Consider the following 21,112-nt stretch of genomic DNA (forward strand, 5'->3'; position numbering starts at 1 on the left):
AGGAGGCCAGTGTATGCCAGATTTCCGCAGCTGAGTCTAAAATCGCCTCATCTAGCGGATTGTTATCTAGGGTGCAAGTTCTTTAACAACTTATATTGCTTCGCTTTCACCTCCGCTAGCTGAACCTCCTGCGATTGTGCCACCCTCTTGAAGAGATCCTGAAATTCCCAGACATTATCCGGGGGTGAAGAATCTCCAGCAAAAACCACGTCATCAGGAGAAGACGATGTAATGTCCTCCGGGGAAACAGCATGTGGGTGATCGTCGGTGTCCAAGATCTGCCCCTTTTCCGATTCATAAAGAATTGGCACTGAGGGGGCGTCTGGAGGGGGTCTCGGGGATTGCATCCTCTGTTGGGTGGGAGCAGGTGGTGAGTGCTGTGAGTAATAAGATGAACGGCAGCAACACGAGTGGGAATGAGAGAGCAATCTGCCATTCACCTCAGAAGCGTGGTAACTCCCATGATAACGATAGGCATATTCAGGAGACGATCTCCTGGAGGAATATCTGCTCCCATGTCTACTATGATAGGATTTGGGAGGAGAATAACTCGGAGAACGAGATCTGCGTGTAGAGGCTCGTCTGTACCTATAGGAATGGCGAGACCTCAACCGTCACCACGGGGACTGTGGAGCATGTCCGTATGTAGACGAATAAACCCTTCTCTCTGAGGAGCGGTGTGGAGATGGGGAAGGTTCCGCAGAGAACACTGGCGAAGGAGATATTGAGTGGATCCTAGGGATCGACTTACAAGCTGCTTTTGTGGGAACTGATGCTGCAGAATGAGTGAGAGCAGATGGGAGATCTCCTGCTGTGCTGCTATGGTCCTCTTCCCCCGAGAAGAAATGTGAAGCCGGGGAAGGTGGAGAGACTCTTTGCTGCCCTGGTGCTGGTGCAGGAATGGGGTGGGAGTGAGCTCACGGTGCTGAGCACGACTGCTTGCTCGGCACCAGGTGTGATGTGGAACGGTTGCCTGCCAATGGTGCCGACAGCAACGTCAGTACCGCATCAGTGTCCCAAAGACAGCTGTCCTGCTAATGCTGCTGCCTTTTGTCTGGCACGGTTACTGAGGGCTCTGATGGTGCCGCTTGCGGTGCCAGAAAACTGGTCCCCCTCGGTACCATCTCCAGTGCCGATTCAGCCGCCTCCTGCAGTTCTGGGCGCGGCGCAGTCTCCAGCGGCTGCGGTGGTGGCAATCGTGGTGCCAAGCTCCTATGCGCTGAAGGCGTCACACTCTGCCTGTGCCCCATATGGGGAGGAGAGAATGGTGGCTGCTCTGATGCCGTACGCATTGGTGGCTCAGCTGTTCCTGGCACAGCGCGTGAAACTGACTTGGCTGTCTGCCGGCCAATCCCCGATGTACCCAGTTTGTCTCCTTGGCTTACGCAAGACAGGGGAACCGTGGGTAGGGAGCAGGCGGGGAGGCTCTTTTCTTCTTCACCACCAATGCCCCGGGGGATAATGCCTTCCTCTTTAGAGGCTCAACTGACTCCTGCTGAGAGGCTTGTAGTGGCTGAAGAGCCCTATCACACAAAAGAAGTTTGAGTCGCATGTCCCTATCCCTGCATGCTCTAGGAGTCAACTTGGAGCAATGAATACACTTTTGCGGGACATGCGACTCCCCGAGGCAACGAATGCAAGTGGCGTGACCATCGGATGCCGGCATTGCCTCCTTACACTGAGAATACCGCTTTAATCCCGGTAAACCAGGCATGCTGACTGAAACTGATACACAGAACTAACTACTGACGAAATAACCTAAGGAGAACGATCTTTTTTGTTTGTTTATTTAACAGAAACACTATCTACCTAATAACAAGAAACTAATTAACTCAGAGAGATTTAACTATTTACAATGTTTCTTCACAGAATGGCTAGGAAGCTGAGGAGAGATCGCAGAGCTCCGCCAGCAACCGAGGACGGTTGAGAGGAACTGGCGGGGGGGCCGGACCGCGCAAGTTAGAAAGGGCGCGAACGCCGCGTGCTGCTGCACGCATGTGCAGTCTGGCCGAACACGGCTGTGAAATCTTCCAACCAGCGGCGCTGGGATGGATCCGACACCTAGAGTGGAGCACCCACGGAGACCACTCGAAGAAGAATAGATGGTTCTGTTGTCTACGGAATTGATAGTCATACCATCTTTGATATGGGAAAGATCATCTACGCCGGAATGAAGAAACATACATCCCAAGTGTGCGTAAGGTGGTCCGTGAGTCTTTGCCTGTGTGGAGGACCTCGTCAGTTTTTTTCTGCGAATAATTTAAGCTTGTCGAAGGGAAGATCCTCCACATTAGCTTGCAAATCCCTGGGTGTACCCACTGACGCTAACCATGAAGCCCTTCTCACAGATACTGCAGTTGCTACATATTGTGCTGCCATGTCAGCCACGTCCATAGCAATCTGAAGGGCTGCCCTTGAACATGTGTGACCTTCTTGTTCTATCGCCCGTAATAGTACCTTATCGGACTCTGATATCCTCTGTGCCATATCTGTTAGTTTAGCGATGGTGTCAAAACTATGATTTGACAGCAGGGTGGCATAGTTCGCGATACGGAGGAGAAGCATGGAGGATGAATACACCTTCCGACCAAACATGTCAAGTTTCTTTGCATCCTTATCCGCTCCCATGCTTTTTACCTGCGGATTTTTGGTTCTTTGTAGGGCCATGTCCACCACCAGTGAATTCGGTTGGAGGTGGATGAAGAGGAATTCTAAGCCCTTTGATGGTATGAAGTATCTTTTCTCTGCTCACTTTGAGGTTGGTGTGGTCGATGCCGCAGTATGCCAGATTTCTGTAGCTGATTCCAAAATCGCCTCATCAATTGGGAGAGCAACTTTGGATTGCTGTCTTGGGTACAGATTCTTTAACAGCTTGTAGTGCTTAGTTTGTACCTCTGCCAGTTGTACGTCCTGTGATCCCGACACCCTTTTTAAAAGATCCTGAAATTCTCGCACATCATCTGGAGGTGTAGCATCCCCCACAAAGATGGCTTCATCAGGGGAGGATGAGGAGAGATCAGCCGGGGGAGCGTTGTGTGGCTGATCATCAGTGTCCAAAATCTGCCCTTCTTCTGGCTCAGATTATTGTGCTGGAAGTGAAGGGGCGCTCTGAGGAGGCCTTGGTGATAGGGCCTTCTGTTGGGTATGAACTGGTAGTGAATGCTGTCTGCTGGAGGATAAGTGACAGCAACATGACTGGGAGTGAGAGTGTGATCTGCCATGCCTATAGGAAGTATGATAACTTCCATAATAGCAATCGGAATATTCCGGGGACGATCTCCTGGAAAATTATCCCATGCCTGCTTTGATAGAATCTAGAGGGAGAACGGCTTGGAGAATGAGATCTGTGGGGTGAGACCCAATGTGAAGAATGCCTGTACACATAAGTGTAACGAGATCTCAACTACCTCAGTATCGAGAGTTGGCCTGGACTTGAGGTCTCCTGTCTGGCGAGTGGTGCGGCGGGGGTGATGGGGACGGTGCTGGTGAGAACACCAGTGATGGAGAAAGTGAAAGGATTCTTGGTACTGACTTTCTGGCCGATGCTTATCTTTTTCTTTGAGGATGTAAGGAGAAGAAGCTCACTCAGAGCGTGAACGGTTAGGAGGAACTGGTGGGTGCCAGACCACACACGCTCAGAGACGGCGTGAACAGCATGAGATGCCTGCCGCGCATGTGTGGTCTGGCTGGATTACTACTGACGAATCTCTGATCTGTGGTGCCGGGATGAGCCTGACACCTACAGTGGAGCACCCATGGGGACACTACTCGAAGAAGGAGCCGTCTACAAAGTGCTTTTTGTGCAAAAACCTCTTCCACAAAAGGGATCCGAGGAGGAAATACAAATGAGAGTGCAACATATGCAAAGGAGCGCTCCATTTGCATTTCCTCTTGTGGCAGAGGATTGTAGAATAGATGTAGCCATGGAAATGAATAGTCTGAAAGAAGAGCTTAATTAATCTCCCTAGCCATACTCATCTCCCGTCTTGGAGTAGGTAGAGAGGCCTCAGACCCTCTCAGAGAAGCAGGGACACATCTGTTCCTGCCTCATTCACACAGGCAGGAACAGGGAGAGTGGAAAGAGACTCCAACCCTGTCTCTCACATGCAGGCCTTCCCCTACCGAGGCCATTCTTACCTCCTTTCTCTTCTCCCCTTTCTTCTTTGTGTTTGATGGTCTTCCTGTGACCCCCAATCCTTACCCTGAGATATGGAGCTGTGGAGACATTTCCTGTCACCACACATTCTGGCCCAGACAAGAAGAGTGGAAGATGGAGCTTCAAATGAGAGGGGAAAATGTATGTCTGACAGCGGACTTAAACCTACATCTCCCCCCACTCTCTCTACCATCCATACCCATGTCCCTGGCTCCTTATCCCTCCCCTTCTACAACACTGCCACAGTCCTCCAGCTACTGAATCCTGTTCCTCTACCACCTATCCCTTTCCTGAAGCAACAAGTTTCTTTCCTTCTAGTCAATTTTTCCCCTACCCACATATCGTCTCACCACAGAATCTCTTCCCTCACTTATTCCCTAGCTGGCAACAAAATAATTATAAGTTATACAAATCAGGAAATGCAATGAACAGCACACGCCCAAAGGTACGTGTATGAGGCACCCACCCATAGGACGAAATGACTCAATGACTTGCTTTCCTTTCATCACACCCAACTGCATTGGTCAGGAAATGGTGAAGACACGATTCTACTCTCTCCTAGATTTTTTTCAGCTTCATGCTGTTTAAATAACACCAGTTTCTTCAACAAAACTTCTAAAGGACAACCAGTCCACATGTGGATTTTACAACACTTGAAACATCGCTCAAACCACAAATTTTGGCCTCAGGTTAAAACCTGCAGCTGGGTTGGGAATCAGGAGGGCACACCACAAAAAATTCCCCATCCCCAGGTCATTGATGCCAACACACACACTCCTATTTCTCCCACTTACTAGGGATGTAAAAAACTGTTTAATTAGTTAAACCAATTTAACATTACAGTTAGTGAATTAACCCAATAAATGGAAGATAGGCAGGGGGGCTGCAGCCCGCCCGCCATGGCCAGGCTGGAGCGGCCTCCCTGCCATGGAAAGAGGGGTGCTCTGTCTGGGCTGCTCCAGTCTCTGCTGCTTAACCTTAACCCAGCTACGGTACAGGAGATCATATATTCTTGGGGGTTTCCTGTACCAGCATGCAGGGGGTAGGGTGTGGTGGGGGCCGGGAGCCATGGGAAACTCACAACAGCTGCTGGGAGCTATGGTAAGTTCCCTGGCTCCGAGCAGCTGTGGGGAGTTTGCCACAGCTTCCATCCCCCTGCGTGAATTCAGGAGCTACTAGGATCTCACTGGGGGCGGAGTGGGAAGGGGGGAGCAAAAGCTCCCAGATTCGTGAATTTTGCCATTCACGGTGATGCCAAGAACGCATCCCAACATGAATGTCAATGGTTTCCTGTAATCAGGGTAGTCTCTCTCTCTCCTCTCCCAACCAGGAGAAGTGACACCCCAAATTCCCCTCCCCTCGTATCCCCACCAGCCACTCATTTCCTTTCTCCCTCCCTACTCTGACTGGCTCCTCTGTCCCCAACATAGAGCTGCTGTAACTGAAGGAGAGGTGTCTCTCCTGTAGCCAGGCAGCTCTGTGCTGGGCTTATGAAGCAGTTGCACTGCCACACAGCTTAGCAGGGACCTTGGTTGAAAAGGGATACTGGCAATGTCCAGTCAGCACAGTAATCAGCCTCCACTCCTAGGGGCGGGAAGAGCAGAGGCAGCTACTGTTGGAGTCTAGAGGTGTGGCTCTGCTTTGGAGCTGCAGCTTTTCCTGACCCTCAGCCTGACAAAGAGAACTAGCTCCCAGACATGGCTACAAAGTAGATACTGACACAGTGTGTGTGTGTGTGTGTGCGCGCGCGTGTGGTCTACGGGAAAGCGTCTGCTTAGGGAGTCGGCAATGACATTGGCTATGCCAGGTAAGTAGGATGCTGCTATGGTGATATTGTTCTTTATGCACCAGTTCCAGCACCATACCGCTTCTGTACATAGGGAACGTAACCTTGCTCTGCCTTGTCTGTTTAGATAATACATCGCCGCCACGTTGTCCGTGAGCACTCTGACGGTCTTGCCTCTCAGGTGAGAGAGGAAATGCTTGCATGCCAGGAATATGGCACGCAACTCCAGTCTGTTGATATGTAGACGCCTCCCGGCAGGAGACCAACAACCCTGTATGCTTTCGTCACCCATGTGCGCACCCCATCCAATGAGGGAGGCGTCCGATGTCAGCTGTACTGATGGAATCAGTCTGTGGAAAGGCATTTCTGTCAAAATGTTTGATGCCTTGGTCCACCAGCGCAGAGACATGTGAACGTGGAGCGGAGGAGAAACTTGCTTGTGAATGTCGTGTCTTCCCGGAACATACACAGTTGACAGCCAGTGTTGCAGGTTTCTGAGGTGGAGGCGTGCGTGGGGAACGACAAACATGGCTGCAGCCATGTGGCCCAGGAGACGCAGACAGGTATGAACTGAGACTACTGGGCCGTTGCTGAGTAGACTGACCTAGTCCTTTATTGCCTGGAATCTGTTCTTTGGTAGATAGGCTCTTGCCATCCTTGAGTCGAGAACTGCCCCTATGAACTGTACGCTTTGCATTGGAGTGAAGGTCGATTTCGACTCGTTTACAATCAATCCAAGAGAGTCAAACGCTCGTCTGACCGTTGTGACCATGAGGGACGTTTGTTCCTGAGACGCACCTTTTATCAAACAGTCGTCCAGATAAGGGAAAATGATGACTCGCAGTTGCCGGAGGTGTGCAGCAATGACAGCAAGGGTCTTTGAAAATACCCATGGAGCAGAAGCCAGTCCGAATGGGAGGACACAATATTGGAAATGCTCGTCCTTTATGACAAAATGTAGGAATCATCTGTGCGCAGGATGTATTGCTATATGAAAATAAGCGTCCTGTAGGTCGAGGGCCGTGAACCAATCGTTGTTGTCCAGAGCTGGGATGATCATAGTGAGCGTCACCATTCTGAATCGCTGTTTTCGAAGGTAGCGATTCAAATGATAATCACACTCAGGGGATGATCTCCTTGATGAGTATCTGCTCCCATGCCTGCTCCGATATGATCTGGGAGGAGAGTACATTGGAGAGCGAGATCTATGTGGAGATACACGACCATATCTATATGAATGACTGGAGCAGGAGTGCCTACGAGAATTGCCATATGCAGAGGTATAAGCCCCCCTGTCTGAATGGAAAGCAGCTGGGGAAGGTTCAGGCGAGAAACATGGTGAAGGCAACATGAAATGATTTCTAGGAGCTGATTTCCTTGCTGCCTTAGTAGGAACAGCTACCCGGGGCTCCGGTGCAGCTGTCAGGTCTCCTGCTGAGTTGCTATGGTTTCCCTCAGCACACGCCCGCTGAGTGTGTAGTGGAGGCAGAGAGGCTGTCTGTGATCTTGGTGCAGATGACTGGGAGGATTGAGCAGCTCTTGGCACCGAGCGAATGACCTCACGTGGCACCCGGAGTGCTCTGGGGGAATTGCCCTCTGGTGGTGCCGGCTGCCCTGCCTGCCCTGCCAGCACCGTTTCTGCGGCGCGGTGAGCCATGGTCTCCCGGTGCCGCTGCTCGCTCCTGTGGAGGGGTAGGGGGTGCACTCAGAGGTGCAGACTCCGGTGCCGCTCCTGACTCGTCCCGCTGCTGTGGGGATGGTTCCGTCTCAGGAGGCATCGTTGGTGGCATTAGTGTTTCGGCTAGCTTATCCCCTCCGAAGGAGTTCTGGCTCGCGTATGTTCCCTATAAGCAGGGGAAGCTGGTGAAGGAGCCGAAGCCATTCTTAGCTGATCCTGCCACTGACCGGGAAACTGATTTGAACACAGGTCGACTGCCTACTGCCGCTGTGCCCGGCTTGTCCTGACTCACCCGCGGCAGGGGGGGAGCGGGTGGGAGAAGCCTTTTTCTTTTTGTTTTAGGCACTCTCGGTGATACTACTCTTCTCTCTGGAGCAGGTAATTGCTCCTGGGGTGAAGACTGCATAGGCTAAAGAGCCTTATCGCACAGAAGTAACTTGAGATGGAGATCTCTGTCTCTACGCGCTTGAGGGGTTAATTTTCAAGCAATGAGCGCATTTTTGGAGTACATGAATTTCCTCCAAACAACGGGCACAGACTGCATGCCTGTCTGAGGCTGGCATAGCCTCTTTGCACTGGGAACACCGTTTTTTTAAAAACTAACTAATCAACAGGAAAAAACTAACTGGAGATTAACTTTTTTACAACTTCGACAGTATTGCTCTGCGTTTGAGGAGAGATCGCAAAGCTCCACCAGCAACTGAGGACGGTCGAGAAGAACTGGTGAGGGGGCCGGTTTGCACTCGTGATCAAAGGCACGGAAGCCGCACGCTGCAGGGGGCATGCACAGACCGGCCGAAGATGGCTCTGAAATCTTCCGACCAGCGGCACCGGGATGGACCTGAAACTTAGAGTGGCGCACCCACGGGGCCACTCGAAGAAAAATTTTGAAATGAATTACCAAAATAATTGAAATTGATATGATTATATTGTGTTATTTTGACAAATAACATATGCAGAATTTTAAAATACTATGCACATAATTTTTAACATTTTGATGCAGAATTCCTTCAGCAGTAATATATTAATTATAAGTACATTATTTTCTCTCCTTCCCCCAAAGCAGGTACAAGTTTTCTTGTAGAATCTTGACATCCATAGAAAGTTAATTTTTAAAACTGTCATACTATACAGGTGTAATATGAATAAGAACAATTCTCTTGCCTTCAGGACGGTATTGTGCAACAATAGTTACTGCTTGGCCTGCATTCTTCAAGGCTGCTGCTGCTTGTTCATGAGTCGCAGCTTTAAGGTCTATACCATTTACCTACAAACAAAATGTAAAAGTCTCTTATCAGAGTAAACAATCATGTTACTATACATTTATGACAAAACATAGTTTTAATATAAATGTAGATAAAAATTCATATGAAGTAACCTATTTTTTCACAGAAACAATTATTTGACTTATTCCAATTTTGTTTTTTTTACAAATCAGATATTAAATATTACTGAATAAGATATTGAAATCCAAGGTATATGTGCCCATTTTTCATACGTAACCATCCATTAAGTAATGTATAAATAATCACAAAATTTAAATGCATTTTTCAGACCTAAAAAAAATTATGAAAATGTACAGTATTTTTTCACTTTCTCTCCAGAATTACTTAAAAAAAAAGCCACGTCACCCAATTTTAATTACTGTAGTCCAAACACAGTATCAGCCTCCCCCAAATTTTTCCCAAGCAAAAAAGAATCATCCAAACCATCCAAAGTATTCTCTAATACTCTGTACTGAAACAGAGCAATTATTAAATATACCATCATATTGTGCGGCAACAGCAAAGGTGGGGAAGAGGAGGTTACTAACTACAGCAGTAACTGATGTTCTTTGAGATGAGTGCGCCACTGCCAAGCCACTGATCAGAGATTTTAAAGCAGTGTCCCTGGCGCTATGCATGCACATGTCTGCGGCTGCACACTCCCAGATGGCAGGCATCATGCATGTTCGAGCCCCTCCCATCCCCCAGTTCCTTCTCTACACCGGAATGATGCCAGTGAGGCCAGAATTCTGAAATAGAGAGGAGGAAAGGGAGGGTAGTGAAGCACCCATGGGGACACTCATCTCGAAGAATATAAGTTACTGCTAAGGTAAGCCATCTCCTTTTCTTTGAGAGAGATATCCCCATGGGTGCGCCACATTAGGTCACTACAAAGCTATTCCGGATTAAGGAGGTAAGGACTTCGAATGTGGCAGAAATGCGGAGGAACGGACTGCCTTAACAGATTTCAGGTTCGAGAGAGGTCCCTGCGTAAGCACATAGTGCTTTATAAATGTGTGGTCTAACAACCACGTAGCAACTGCACATGTCTCTTATGGGTACTTTGCGGAGGAATGCTATTGAGGTAGACATGGCGCTGGTGGAATGTGGCCTTAGGTTGTCTGGAGGGACCACTTCCAATTGGGAGTAACAGAGCTTAATAAAGTCAGAAATCCAGTGGGAGTCTTTGTGATGAGAGGGCCTGGCCCTTATTGTGGTTAACTATTGACATGAAGAGTCTCGGAGATGTTCAAATTGGTCTAGTTTGTTACAGGTAGAAATAGAGTACTCTGCACAGGTCAAGGGTGTGCATTTACATCTCAAATGAGTTGGCATGTGGTTTAGGAAAAATGGTAGGAAGGTTTGTCGTCTGATTGAGATGGAAGGGAAGGTTACTCACCCTGTGCCGTAACTGGAGTTCTTCCAGTTGTTTGTCCCCAGGGGTGCTCCACCTTTATGTGCACCAGTGCTGCTGCGCCCACCAGTTGGATATTCTTGGTAGCAGTGCCCCCTGGCTGGCTCTGGAGCAAGGTGCCTGGAGTGTGTAATGCGCATGTGCAGCCAGCTGGCTCCTCAGTTCTTCTCTGATACAGACCCCAAACAGAATCTGAAGCAGAGGGGAGGAGGGTGGGTGGTGGAGCACGTGCCCCATGGGCACTCCACCTTTAGGTGACTACAGAACAGTATCAGTGCTTGGAGGTGGGAACTTCGGAAGGCTTGTTTCTCCTACTGAAAGTACTGTATGGCTGAATCAAGTGTGAGTGTCTGCATATGACTGGATGGCATAGTGATGAGTAAAAGTGTGAGCAGAAGCCCATGTGACTGCTCTGCAGATCTCATCTGTGGGGATACTGCAGAGGAATGCTGTGGGGGTGGCCACTGCCCTCTTAGAATGGGCACACACAAACAAGGGAGGCTGTTTGTTGAATATGGCATAAGCCATCCTTATACAGTCTGAAATTCACTTGGAGAGTCTCTGGTTAGAGATCGGATGTCCCTAAGATCTTTATGTGGAGGAGATGGACAAGTAAGGTGTTTTGCGGAACGGGCGTGTTCATTGAAGATAGAAGGCCACTGCCCTACAGATATCAAGGGTATGGAGAGCCCGTTCCCTGTCATTGCTATGAGGCTTGAGGAAGAAGATAGTTAAGTAAATCGGTTCCTTACAGTGGAACGAGGTAAGTACTTTGGGAAGGAATTTAGGATGGGTCTGTAGGACCGCCTTGTCTTTGTGGAAGACCATATAAGGTGGGTCGGTCATAAGTGCTCCCAGCTCTCCCACTCTTCATGCTGAGGTAATAGCCACGAGGAAGGCCACTTTCATGGATAGATAGAGAAGGGAACATGTAGCTAGTGGTTCAAATGATTTGCCCATTAATGCCCTTAGCACGAGATTAAGGTCCCATGCAGGTACTGGTTCTTAAGTTGGTAGGAATGTATTGTGTAGGCCCTGAAAAAAACTCTTGATTGATGGATGAGTGAAAATGGAATGGTCCTGAATAGGCGGGTGGAATGCAGATATGGCTGCGAGATGGACCCTGATAGAGCTGAGGGATAGACCGGATTTGTGAAGGTATAGTAGATAGGTGAGTATGAGTGGGATTTCCGTCTGCGTAGGAGTGAAGCATCGAGACGAGCACCAGCTAGTGAACTGTTGCCATTTCTGGGTGTAGGTTTTCCTTGTTGAGTGTAGGTCTGCAGCTGTTCTAATTTTGCCCCTGTATAGTTTGAACTTCTGGAGGACACCGGATCGCTGTTGTGGTTAATCAGCAAGGAGCCATGCATGCTGATGAAGATACTCGATGGCAGGGTGCCAAATCTTCCTGTTCTCTTGCATGAGCAGTGACAGAACAGGAGGGAAGTGGTGAGGGGGATGCCTGGCCATGTGTAGAAGAGCTGGATACCAAGTCTGTCTGGGCCACCATGGTGCTAGCAGTATTACTTTGGCTCTGTCCTGTTTTATTTTGAGTATCACTCTCTGGATGAGAGGGATTGGTGGAAACGCGTATGCTAGAGGCGCGACCCATCTGATGCTGAAAGCATCCCCCAGAGATCCCGGGCCCAATCTTGCTCTGGAGCAATATTGAGTGCACTTTGAGTTTCTGAGTGTGGCAAAAAAGGTCTAGCATAGGAAACCCCCATCTGCGGAACAGATGATTGATGGCCGACCTGTTGATCTTCTGCTGGTGATTGAGAGAGAAGTTTCTGCTGAGGTCATCTGCTAACACATTGTCCCTGCCTGGGATATATGTGGCTATAATGTGGATATGACGAGGGATGCACCATTTCCATAACTGAATTGCCTCCCCACAGAGGTGCTAAGAATGGACACCCCTGCTTATGGATGGATTTCAGGAAGGCAGATTTTATTAAATTCAGAGAGCTGGTAGGTAAGGTTCCATGGGAAGTAAGATTAAGAGGAAAAACAACTGAAGAGAGTTGGCAGTTTTTCAAAGGAACTTTATTAAGGGCCCGAAGGCAAACTATTCCACTACGCAGGAAAGATAGAAAATATGGCAAAAGACCACTTTGGCAGGAGATCTTGCATGATCTCAAAATCAAAAAGGAGTCCATATAAAAAGTGGAAACTAGGGCAAATTACAAAGGATGACTATAAGCAAACAATACAGGAATGCAGGGGCAAGATTAGAAAGGCAAAGGCACAAAACGAGCTCCAACTATCTAGAGTCATAAAGGGTAATGAGAAGACATTCTATAAATATATTAGAAGCAAGACGAAGACAAGAACAGGTTAGGTCCATTGTCCAGTAATAGGGAACTTGTACATGGCAGAGGTGCTTAATGATTTCTTTGTTTCGGTCTTCACCAAGAACTCTGATGATGAAGAAATGCCTAACATAGCGAATGCTAGTGGGAATAGGGTAGGTTTAGAAGATAAAATAAAAAAAAAAGAACAAGTTAAAAATTACTTAGACAATGTAGATGTCTGAAAGGCATCCTAGAACACTCAAGAAGCTGATAGAGGAGGTATCTGAGTCTTTACCTATCATCTTTGAAAAATCATGGAAGACGGGAGAGATTCCAGAAGACTGGAAAAGGGAAAATATAGTGCCCATCTATAGAAAGGGAAATTACAACAACCCAGGAAACTACAGACCAGTCAGTTTAACTTCTGAGCCAGGAAAGATAATGGAGCAAGTAATTAAGGAATTGATCTGCAAATATCTGGAAGAAAATAAGGTGATAGGTAAAAGCCAGCATGGATTTGGAAAGAACAAATCATCTCCAAACAATCTGATAGCTTTCTTTGATAGGCTAACAAGTCTTGCGGATAAGGGAGAAGCGGTAGACTTGATATATCTAGACTTCATTAAGGCATTTGATACCATCTCACATGATCTTCTTATCAGTAAAATAGAGGAATACAACTTAGATGGGGCTACTATAAGGTGGGCGCATAACTGGTTGGATAAGGGTTCTCAGGGAGTAGTTATTAATGGTTCACAATCCTGCTGGAAGGGCATAACGTGGGCTTCTGCAGGGGTCTATTTTGGGACAGTTCTGTTCAATATTGTCATCAACAATTTAGATATTAGCATAGACAGTATGCTTATTAATTTTGCATATAATACTCAGCTGGGAGGGGTTGCAACTGCTTTGGAGGATAGGGTCATAATGCAAAATGTTCTGGACAAACTGGAGAAATGGTCTGAGGTAAACAGGATGAAATTTAATAAGGACAAATGTAAAGTACTCCACTTAAGAAGGAATAATCAGTTTCACACATACAGAATGGGAAGTGACTGTCTACGAAGGAGTCTTGCAGAAAGGGATCTAGGGGTCATAGTGTACCACAAGGTAAATGAGTCAATAGTGTAATGCAGTTGCAAAAAAGGCAAACATGATTGTGGGATGCATTAACAGGAGTCAAGTATCAGAGAGGTAGCCGTGTTAGTCTGAATCTGCAAAAGCGGCGAGGAGTCCTGTGGCACCTTATCGACTAACTGAAGTGTTGGAGCATAAGCTTTCATGTGCAAAGACCCACTTCGTCAGATGCATGTGACAAAGTGGGTCTTTGCCCACGAAAGCTTATGCTCCAACACTTCAGTTAGTCTATAAGGTGCCACAAGACTCCTTGCCACATTAACAGGAGTGTTGTGAGCAAGACATGAGAAGTCATTCTTCCGCTCTACTCTGTGTTGAGTAGGCCTCAACTAGTCCAGTTCTGGGTACCACATTTCAAGAAAGATGTGGAGAACTTGGAGAAGATCCAGAGAAGAGCAATGAGAATGATAGCTCATGTTCGCTAAACCTTCTATGAGGGATGACTGAAAAAATTGGGTTTGTTTAGTTTAGAAAAGAGAAGACTGAGAGGGGACATGATAGCGGTTTTCAGGTATCTAAAAGGGTGTCAACAAGTAAGAGGGAAGGAAATTGTTCTCCTTGGCCTCTGATGGGCTTAAACTGCAGCAAGGGGGGTTTAGGATGAACATTAGGGAAAAACTTCCTACCTGCCAGGGTGGTTAAACACTGAAATAAATTGCCTAGGGAAGCCACAGAATCTCCATCTCTGGAGATATTTAAGAGCAAGTTGGACAGACATCTATTAAGGATGGTCTAGACGGTGCTTGGTCCTGCCATGAGGGCAAGGGACTGGACTCGATGACCCTTCAAGGTCCCTTCCAGTTCTAGTCTTCTATGATTCTTATAATATGAAGGTGATGTGTCACAAATGGCATCCATATCGGTTCACATAACTCATTCTGCTCGGGGTGGGAAAAAATAAAGGGAACACTGTCCTGAACTCCAGAGGTATGCGAAAGTCCTGAGCCTCCATTTCTCTCCCTCCCCTCCAGTCCAGGGAAGTATAGCCCCGACTGATTTTTTCATGTGGGTCACTGTCCCATGACAGAAAAAGGTTCCCCATTGCTGAGCTCAGGGGGATCCTAAGAGGAGGAAATGTACTGCTTTTTAGTGAGCCATTTTATTGGGCATCTAGAGCATTTTGACTGACTTGGAGGTAGCTGTAGCCAGCTTTCTTCTGGCAGATGGAACATTATCAATGATTGAGTGGTAGGCTGTTTTACTAACATTTGTTAAGATCCATTTTGGGGAGCTGGTGCCTGAGATCTCCTCAAAGACTAGGTTCACACTGGCTTTGTCATGCTTTCTGGGGCGTCTCCTAAATCTCATGTTCATAACACGGCCATTTTTGGAGCACTACTGCTAGGCCTCTCCACCTTCAGAAATATCCGATTCTCCAGCAAGCAAGCATGGCTTGGTTATAGAGACCTGTGCTGAAGTTTGTCAAAAGTTTCAGTCTCTCTCTTCTTTCATATTTATATGACCCACAATGCTGGAGCCTTGCAATCTTTAATGGCTCATCCCGACATCTCCATAAGGCAGGGGAGAACCATTATTCCCAGGTTACAGATAGGGAATGAGGGCACTAAAGGTATGCCTCTTACACTCAACCTCAGTCTGGGGGACCCAGGCTTGTGGACTTGGTGTTTCCATTTCCATGCTTGAGCATTCCCATTGTGTCATAAATCTGGGTTTACAATTATTGGATCCTGATCTCACAGCTATGATCATGTGTCCATACTGTAGCATACATCTTGTGCTGGACCTGCCTCTATACTGCAAAACAACAGGGCTTTTACCTGAGTAAAAACAAGAATTGGGCTCTGATCCATCCCACCCAGAAAGGTCCTTGAACCAAAGTTAGGAATGCTTACTGACCCACAGACCTCTACACAGGGATAAAATGCTCATTGCACATCCATGACTGGCCCAGGAGCTTGGGGAGCTTCCACCCTCACAGAACTACAGAGCTCAGGCTATAGTCCCAATGTCTACACAGTGATTTTTCACGCCTGCAAACGCAAGTTGGCTGACTGAGCCAGCTGCAGATTTTCTATACCCATGTAGACATAGCCTAAGTGACTTGCTAACGGTCACTCAGGAAGTCTGCGGCAGAGCACAGAACAATTCATGACTCCAAAGTTCTAAACTACTGCCCTAACGGCTGCACAATCCTCCTTCTCTGCTTACCCACAGAGCAGGCCCACTTGTATGACCTATACACTCACCAATTTTAGTTTTATTAATAAAAATTGACTTCCTCCTAATTTTAAACATAGTATTCTCCAGCCCAAGTAAGATGATATTAGTGTAGGGTTAAATTCTCTGAGACGCCATGTTGGGCATGGGTGCCATGTTGTGAGTACAAACAACAACTAAGATTCAATTTTGGCTGCCCTTCTTCTCCCTCCTTTTCCCGCCCTTTTCTGTGTTTTGGTGGGAAACCTAATGTCAGGGAAGTAAGTTTGCCCAGTAACAGCAGACACGTGATCATAAACTGCTCTGTGACAGCAGGTTATTTAAGGGCTGCCTCAGGCGCTCCTTGGGGCTGCCCATCTGAGTTGAAGAGTCAGGAGTCATTCAGACAGGTATGCCAGTACCACACATTGTAGGTGGCAAAATACTCTTATGCAAGGAGTGAACATCCATCTGTCACTCCTCTCCAGTCAGGACTCACTCACACCCACAACAGCGCAGGGAAAAGGGGTTTAGCCAAAGGAGAATCCAGCTCTTCTGATCCTGCTGTTCCAGACATCTGAGACCGAGTCTGAAATCAAGGCACCGCTGTGAGGGTCCCACAGCTGTGAAAGATGGTACAGTCCCTGTGACATTCCTCCGGGTTACCTGGGTCCTTACCTATTACTTACCTTGAGTTGCAGTCAAGCTACTTTTGTTCTATTCCATGTACGGGGGTTCTGTTTTGTTCTACTTAAGAGTTATACTTCTCTTGTTTGAAACTATTTAATAAACCTTGTTAATTTACCTCAACTGTCTATCCTAGTCCTTGGGGAAGGCCTAATAGCTCCCAATGACAGAAGTGGGTTTGGGGACGGGCCTGAAAGTTAGTTCAGATTAAGATCAATAGTTTTCTGGCTAAGATCAGGGTTACTTCATCAATTGTGGGGTGCATTACACTACATGCCCCCAAAATGTCTGCCCTTTAAATTAGGTCTATACATCAGATAACATGAAACAGAATACTTACTCCTTTTCTCACATTCACGAAATTAGCCCAATCAGTTCACTAGGTTCCCTTGAAATGTGTTATATAAACCATCAAAGTAAAACAGACTGAGGAGGAGGAAATAATTAAATTGAATCCTACCGAAATTATACGGTCTCCTTTCCTGAGCTCACCACTCAGATCAGCAGGCCCTCCTGCAAGAATGAAAGAGATGAAAATTCCTTCTCCATCTTCGCCGCCCACGATGTTGAAGCCAAGCCCTGTTGATCCACGATGTAGAACAACTTTTCTAGGTTCTCTAAAAGACAGAAGGGAATGATAAGATTATAAACACTAATCATGAATAATATTGTTTATTAAAACAACCTTTCTAAGAAAAAAAATTGCTGAAGATTTTCAGAAAGCACACCTCTCATCATAAGAATCCATGCATTTCTTTTCTTGAATGCACAGGTAAAAATACCCATCTGTTATACTCATACACTCATATTAGTTTTTACCATGCAGTGTATATAATTGTTGACTTTTTAACAACTATTTATTAACATATTATATGAATTCCAAATTTCACATAATCCTACATTTCTATTTGCCACTACACTATCAATTATTACATTTATTTTTGTAGTGCCTAGGAGCTTAAGTCACGCATCAGGGTCCCACTGTGCTAAGCACTATACAAACACAACAGAAAGAGGATCTCTGCCTCAAGGAGCTTACAATTTGTAAGACAAGAGCTAACATGTAGATTAAAAAAGGGAATCAACAATTCATCTTGATAAGCAGAGGGCACTAATGTAGTAAGTGAAGCCAGACAGTCCTACTTCAAATATATGCTTAACTGTGGGAAACTGGATTAAAAAAATATGAAATGCTCCAATCACCTATAAGAAATGTCAATGGGAAAGGCACAGAAGAGATACAAAAGAATTATGCCCAACAAAAAGGCTTGTAGTTGTAACTCAGTGACTGTGTTAATATCATGTCTGGTAAATGAGAAGAGTGTGTGACCTGAGACTAAAGTATCAGAGTTGGTTAGAATTAGGGATAGTGGTAGACTATGAGGGGATGGACCATTCCCCCAATCATACCCTTTCAGGGTCTTTTAAAAAAGAAACATCAGGGGAAACAATAAACAAGCAGCTGTCTAGAAGACAGGTGAACTGGAAGATGCAATCTTTACCATCTATTGGGACCCCACAAGGGACCTGTCACTGTCACACCCTCACTTTCCTGATCTTGAGAAACGTGCTGACCAGAATAAGATAGAAAGAGGAATCCCTAACATCATCAACAGCTTAATTGGTTATGGCTCAGTCCCAACCACCACTTGGAATGTGAGACTTAGGTTACTGCTGTCACCTTCTATGTCCCACATAATTTTCCATCGTCTTATTTCTTCTCTTTCCGGTTGCTCTTTTCCCTTCTGTGTAATAAAAGTCTGGCTTAGCTGGCTAAAACTACATATTTTGTAACACTGTGACCTGCAAGGTAGCTAAAGGCAAATGCCTAAAAAGTCTGAAGTTGGTACAAATTTACCATGTCTCGGGGAGACTGGTAAGAGGATGTGCTGCGTCTGTGTTTTTCCAATAGCAAGGATGCAAGTAAATGTCACCACCAAAGCCAGAAGCTGGATTTTCTATTTTTTGCTGTTCTTTTCTGTCACCAATTGTGTATGTTTGCCTTATTTGTCTTTAAGAAAGCATGTCTGGATTTTAACAGCAGCTCTAACTGACCATCTCAACTAATCTCTCTCTCCACCAAAAGAACAGTTATTTCTGACCTTTAAAAGTCATATAAATGACTATCAAATGTGTGGGTGGAGGGGTCAGAATCCTTATGAAAACTTGGTACAGCTAAAGGGAAAGAAAAGAAGGAATGTTGTTAAAATGAAAGTTTTAGTTAATAATTTATATTTCAGATACCTTAACAGTTATTCCTTCTTTTTCTGTATCTTTGATAAAAGGTTAAAAATGTAATGGTGTGATTTTCAAAGACTTAAGCAGGCCAACGCCTCTGTACTTGAAGCCTTTCACTGTGTTCAACTTTTTAGGGTTATATTCTGAAAGGCCATGTTAACACTTTTGACCCTCTGTGCCCAGTTATTCCAAGAAAATTAATGCAACAGCACATCACTCTTCCCCATTCTTTATTTCACATCTACTCCTCTCTGTTGACTTTTTTAAAAGTAATAGAGAGGTAGCCATGTTAGTCTGATCTTGGTAAAACAAAAGGAAAAAAAATTATGTACCACTTTAAAGACTAACGAGATAGTTTATTAGATGATGAGCTTTCGTGCAGGCAGACCCACTTCTTCAGATCATATTCTGAATGTGAATTGAAAGTCCTTTTTAAATACTCCTTCTGTCTTTGGATTAGTGCTCTTCCTTTTCTAATACTCTAAATGTTCTCTCCCCCCACAAATCCACTTTCTGTTTAGCCTTTCCATCCTGGCTGATTCTGCTCCCGATCTTGTGCCCCTCCTTTGTTATCTACTTACTCTGACATCACCAAGAAGTAGCATAGCATAGCATAGGTACAGTACTGGAAAAAGACAATTCTCTGTTCCATAATTGATGTTCTTTGAGATGTGATGCTCATGTCCATTCAGCATAGCTGAGCGTGCCTGCCACATGTACTGGTACCAGCAACCACAGGACATACCACACTAATACCAACCCCGGTACCTTCCCTTGCAACAAACCCCGTTGCCAGCTTTGTCCACATATTCACTCTGCTGATACCATTATTGGACCTAACCAAGTGAGTTATAAGATCAAGAACACATATTCCTGCACATCCAGAAATATAAGTTATGCTATCATATGCCGAAAGTGTCCATCTGCTATGTACATTGGACAAACATCTCAGACACTTCGCCAAAGGATCAATGACCACAAAACATATATTAGACAGGATCACAAAGAAAAAACAGTTTCTTGCCATTTCAACCAGAAGGGACATTATCTCAACGACTTGATTACCTGCATCCTGCTTCAAAGGCCTTTTAAGACTACACTTGAAAGAGAATCCTCTGAACTGTCATTCATGCTTAAATTTGACACTTTACGCCTAAGTTTGAATAAAGACTCTAATTATCCTACCCATTACAAAGATAGCTTCTCCAATTATCACCTCTAATATCATTAGCTCACAGATATTTACCTCCCCCCCACCCCCTTCTGTTCTGAAATTTGATTTGTCCTTTTCATTTTTTTAAATTGTATCCTTTGGTATATATGATTGTGACAATTTTCTTCCACTATTTGATCTGAGGAAGTGGGTCTGGCCCACGAAAGCTCATCACCTAATAAACCATCTTGTTAGTCTTTAAAGTGCTACATAGTCCTGTTTTTTGTTTCCCTAAGCAGTACCTTTAGGGGCCAGGGTCCCAGCACCCCATGGAGTGGCGTATATATGCCATGATATACAGGTCACTCACTGGCCCCTCATCCTCAGTTCCTTCTTGCAGGAACTCTGACAAAGGAGAAGAGAATGGGAAGTTGAATGGACATGAGCAACACACCTTGAAGATCACCAGTTACAGAACAGATAACTTTCTTTTCTTATTCAGGTGCTTGCTCATGTCCATAGGTAACTGCAAGCAGTCTGCAGAGGTGGGTAGGATTAAGGACATGCAGACTGCAGCAAGGTCCCACCAAATGCAGCATCCTCCTTATCTTGCTGCGTGATGGCATAGCATGACATGAAAGTAGGGACTGATGGTCATGTCGCTGCTCAGCAGATATCCTGGATCAGGACATGGGTGAGAAAGGCTTGCGAAGAAGCTTGAGCTCTGATGGAGTGGGCCCTGATCAACGCTACCAGTGTGCATGTGACACTAGGCTCATGAGAGTGCCAAGCTAGTGCTGGTGGCCAGGTTGCCATGATGAGAATCAGTTGCCCAGTCCCTCTTTACTTTCTACAGGACTCTGCCAACGAGGGGAAACTGAGGGAAGGCGGAGAGGAGGCCCTGTGACCACTGAAACAGGAAGGCACATGGCAGGGAGCCCCTCTCAAGACCAAACCAGGAGCAAGATCGGATGCACTACATCACCTGGTTGCCCACGAGGAGCTGGGGGCAATCAGGAAGCATGAGATTCTCCAGCTACCAAATAAGTTGGGGTTGAACCGGAAATCCTCAGGATGGTCCATGAGCACCATTGAGCATGCCACTGTGACTGAGGTCGTGGTATTCCCTGCAATGGCATCTTAAAGT

General features: G+C 46.1%; 1 protein-coding gene across 11 annotated transcripts in view; it reads right to left on the reverse strand.

Moving 5' to 3' along the window:
* DLG1 (discs large MAGUK scaffold protein 1) overlaps window positions 1-21,112 on the reverse strand; it is a 360,352-nt gene that overhangs the window by 119,042 nt on the left and 220,198 nt on the right. For all 11 annotated transcript variants that reach the window (XM_075938333.2, XM_075938331.2, XM_075938327.2 and 8 more), the window contains 2 exons: window positions 17,035-17,191; window positions 8,785-8,887 (listed from right to left, as the gene is read on the reverse strand). In XM_075938333.2, the coding sequence (XP_075794448.1) occupies window positions 8,785-8,887; window positions 17,035-17,191 (260 nt within the window). The remainder of the gene's footprint in view (window positions 1-8,784; window positions 8,888-17,034; window positions 17,192-21,112) is intronic.

Source organism: Pelodiscus sinensis, chromosome 10 (assembly GCF_052426305.1).
Source record: "Pelodiscus sinensis isolate ZL-2025 chromosome 10, ASM5242630v1, whole genome shotgun sequence".
Lineage (NCBI taxonomy): Eukaryota > Metazoa > Chordata > Testudines > Trionychidae > Pelodiscus > Pelodiscus sinensis.